Here is a 4,448-nt window from a genome sequence, read left to right on the forward strand (position 1 = left end):
ACCGAAGAAGCGGAAGCAGCTGGGAGACCCTGCTCGCCAGCATCTTGAATCGACGAGGACGGACCGGCGGGCAACCAGACCCCGCCCCCAGGACGGGCCTCGCCCCGCCCCGGCCGGCCGGCCGCTCCGCGGAGCCACCAGGGGTCGCTGCGCGCCGTCTGGGCGACAGCCGGCCTCTCTTCCCCGCCTCCCCTTCGCTGCTCCGCCCCCGGGGCGGTGTCGGCGCCAAAATCAAACCCGCCTGGGCCCGCCCCGCCCCTCGCCGCGCTCGGGCCCCGCCGCCGGAAGACGCGCCGCCCGCGCAATGGTAAGAGCTGGGGGCGCGCTCCCCGGTTCCCCTCCTCCACAGTGGCCCGGCTGCAGAGCCCCTCGGCTGCGTGCCACAGGGGCCCGGCGTTGGCCCCCGGGTGGGCTGCAGAGGCCGCTCCCCCGCCAGGTCGACGCCCCGGCCGCCCGGCGCTTTTCGGCTCCCGCCGCCTGAGGCCCTAGGCTGAGGCGCCGCGCTGGGATCCCCGTCCTTGTGCCCCCCGGCTCCCTCCCGGGTGGGTCAGGTTAAATACGGGCGTTCGAGAACGTGCCCCGAGTGTCTCACGAACTCAGCAGTCTGTTAGCAAGGCCACGAGTCACTTCAGAAGCGGTGCCCAGGCTCCCCGCTTCCGGCCACCAAGGCGCCGCCACCGGTGGAGAACAGGGAACGGGTGTCGGCGGGCAGCGCCGGGGGGTTCCGGGGGCCTGAGGAGCTTGCTTGATCTTTGAAGATTGAGTGGTTTGGGGCGTTGTAGCATTTATAGCACATTTCAGTATTGGTCACAATTTCCAAAGTGACCTAACAAATCTTCATTTTATGCCAGTTAGAGGATTTCTGTGAAAATGCGTTGGTTTTTACGAAGAGCCGGGCTGCCCTTTTGTACTTTCGGAGTCGCTTTATTAGGGAAGCACCGTACTGACTTCGTCTTCCTTGCATTGCCTGATTGGGTTAAGCCCTGGTTAGATTCCAAATCGTCTCTTTCTCTTTGTGAATTTAATGTCTTTCTGCTCATCAAATCATTTTCATAAACCTTCAGAGTTCCATCCCCCACCCCCTTCTGTTGGCAGAGAATCACCGTCTAATGAAGTGGATCTAAGATTTTAATATCTTAATTAAGTGGCCGTTATTTTGCCAAGCTGGTGGTGGACGGAGATATAGGTTGTACGATGTTTATTTGAAGATATTTGCCCAGATGTAATCAAATCTGATAACGGTTTCTTTGTGGTTAAACTAACAACCCAGCCACCTGGGCATAAAATGGTGTAGGAAGCCAAACAGGCCCACACTTAAATCTGGTACCAGTGTTCCGTGATACCATATTTCTCCTTTATAGAGTTACTGGCCTGATAGAACTGACTACTGAGTACTATGCAGCCCATATGCATTAATTTTTTGGTTTTTGTCTTTTTACCTAATATCTTTCTACACCTACATCACCTTCTAATACTAAATAGTTTAATGTGCTATTAACTCTTTTCTGATGTTTACCTCTAGTAATGGAGAAACATGGAACAAGTTAGAATAAAACTTTTTGTAAGAGACATACTTCCTATTTTTCATGTATTATTAAGAACTAAGTTTACTGTTATGTTGATCAAAGATAACTTTTGTTCTTTTCCTGATTGTGAATTAATAGCTGTTTGTTTCGATTTTGGTTGCGCTTGCTGGGTAAACAGTAGTTATAAGTCCAAGCATATTTTTGGAATTGGAGAAATGTGGTGTGGTCAGCCACTTCTGAGGGCAGCAAATACCATCTACTTTTAATTCTTCAAAATTGTATTAGTGGGCTTCCCTGGTGGCGCAGTGGTTGAGAGTCCGCCTGCCGATGCAGGGGACGCGGTTCGTGCCCCGGTCTGGAAGGATCCCGCGTGCCGCGGAGCGGCTGGGCCCGTGAGCCGTGGCCACTGAGCCTGCGCGTCCGGAGCCTGTGCTCCGCAACGGGAGAGGCCACAGCGGTGAGAGGCCCGCGTACCGCAAAAAAAAAAAAAAAATTGTATTAGTGATCAACAGGGCTGACTTTAGAAAATTTTTTTGTGGGAACTTAGTTCCCCGACCAGGGATCGAACCCGTGCCCGCTGCAGTGGAAGCGCAGAGCCCTAACCACTGAACCACTTAGGATTTCTCTAACTCCTAGTTGGAGAAGTTTCCTTCATTGTCCTCAAGTCAAATTTTGAGCCCCCTTACTTACTAATTTGAGTGTATCTCTAACTTATACTACGAGGAGATTTTCTTTAATCCTAAGTATTACATGAGCCCTTGATTTTTTGGAGAAATTTCTAAATATGAAGTAATATGGCATCCTTTTACATTAGTTACTTGTAAAAGACCATGATACTCTCCCAAGGTGTTTAGTAATGAAAACTCTTCGTAGTGGTGAAGGAGACTGATGAATAAGTTAGCCTGAAATCAGTGTTAGCGGATGATACACCTCATCCATATTTCTTTTCTTTTTTGTATCTTTATTGGAGTATAATTGCTTTACAATGGTGTGTTAGTTTCTGCTTTATAACAAAGTGAATCAGTTATATATATACATATGTTCCCATATCTCTTCCCTCTTGCGTCTCCCTCCCTCCCACCCTCCCTATCCCACCCATCCAGGCGGTCACAAAGCACCGAACTGCTCTCCCTGTGCTATGCGGCTACTTCCCACTAGCTATCTACCTTACGTTTGGTAGTGTATATATGTCCATGCCTTTCTCTCACTTTGTCACAGCTTACCCTTCCCCCTCCCCATATCCTTAAGTCCATTGTATAGCAGGTCTGTGTCTTTATTCCTGTCTTACCCCTAGGTTCTTCATGACATTTTTTTTCTTAGATTCCATATATATGTGTTAGCATATGGTATTTGTCTTTCTCTTTCTGACTTACTTCACTCTGTATGACAGACTCTAGGTCTATCCACCTCATTACAAATAGCCCAGTTTCGTTTCTTTTTATGGCTGAGTAATATTCCATTGTATATATGTGCCACATCTTCTTTATCCATTCATCCGATGATGGATACTTAGGTTGTTTCCATCTCCGGGCTGTTGTAAATAGAGCTGCAATGAACATTTTGGTACATGACTCTTTTTGAATTATGGTTTTCTCAGGGTATATGCCCAGTAGTGGCATTGCTGGGTCATATGGTAGTTTTATGTGTAGTTTTTTAAGGAACCTCCATACTGTTCTCCATAGTGGCTGTACCAATTCACATTCCCACCAGCAGTGCAAGAGTGTTCCCTTTTCTCCACACCCTCTCCAGCATTTATTGTTTCTAGATTTTTTGATGATGGCCATTCTGACCGGTGTGAGATGATATCTCATTGTAGTTTTGATTTGCATTTCTCTAATGATTAATGATGTTGAGCATTCTTTCATGTGTTTGTTGGCACTCTGTATATCCTCTTTGGAGAAATGTCTATTTAGGTCTTCTGCCCATTTTTGGATTGGGTTGTTTGTTATTTTGTGATTGAGCTGCATGAGCTGTTTGTAAATTTTGAAGATTAATCGCTTGTCAGTTGCTTCATTTGAAAATATTTTCTCCCATTCTGAGGGTTGTCTTTTGGTCTTGTTTATGGTTTCCTTTGCTGTGCAAAAGCTTTGAAGTTTCATTAGGTCCCATTTGTTTATTTTTGTTTTTATTTCCATTTCTCTAGGAGGTGGGTCAAAAAGGATCTTGCTGTGATTTATGTCATAGTGTTCTGCCTATGTTTTCCTCTAAGAGTTTGATAGTTTCTGGCCTTACATTTAGGTCTTTAATGCATTTTGAGCTTATTTTTGTGTATGGTGTTAGGGAGTGATCTAATCTCATACTTTTACATGTACCTGTCCAGTTTTCCCAGCACCACTTGTTGAAGAGGCTGTCCTTTCTCCACTGTACATTCCTGCCTCCTTTATCAAAGATAAGGTGACCATATGTGCGTGGGTTTATCTCTGGGCTTTCTATCCTGTTCCATTGATCTATCTTTCTGTTTTTGTGCCAGTACCATACTGTCTTGATTACTGTAGCTTTTTAGTATAGTCTGAAGTCAGGGAGCCTGATTCCTCCAGCTCCGTTTTTCGTTCTCAAGATTGCTTTGGCTATTCGGGGTCTTTTGTGTTTCCATACAAATTGTGAAATTTTTTGTTCTAGTACTGTGAAAAATGCCAGTGGGAGTTTGATAGGGATTGCATTGAATCTGTAGATTGCTTTGGGTAGTAGAGTCATTTTCACAATGTTGATTCTTCCAATCCAAGAACATGGTATATCTCTCCATCTATTTGTATCATCTTTAATTTCTTTCATCAGTGTCTTATAATTTTCTGCATACAGGTCTTTTGTCTCCTTAGGTAGGTTTATTCCTAGACATTTTATTCTTTTTGTTGCAGTGGTAAATGGGAGTGTTTTCTTGATTTCACTTTCAGATTTTTCATCATTAGTGTATAGGAATGCAAG

The 4,448-nt window shown here is 45.6% G+C and overlaps 1 protein-coding gene across 2 annotated transcripts in view; it reads left to right on the forward strand.

The window, feature by feature from the left end:
* The first annotated feature begins 224 nt into the window (after positions 1 to 224).
* The window catches only part of MND1 (meiotic nuclear divisions 1), an 84,495-nt gene continuing 80,271 nt past the window's right edge, over positions 225 to 4,448 (forward strand). For both annotated transcript variants that reach the window (XM_029235733.1, XM_029235735.1), the window contains exon 1: positions 225 to 307. In XM_029235733.1, the coding sequence (XP_029091566.1) occupies positions 305 to 307 (3 nt within the window). In that variant the 5' untranslated portion in view covers positions 225 to 304. The remainder of the gene's footprint in view (positions 308 to 4,448) is intronic.

The sequence above is a fragment of the Monodon monoceros genome, unplaced genomic scaffold (assembly GCF_005190385.1).
Source record: "Monodon monoceros isolate NGI ecotype Baffin Bay Population unplaced genomic scaffold, NGI_Narwhal_1 Super_Scaffold_20, whole genome shotgun sequence".
Classification (NCBI taxonomy): domain Eukaryota; kingdom Metazoa; phylum Chordata; class Mammalia; order Artiodactyla; family Monodontidae; genus Monodon; species Monodon monoceros.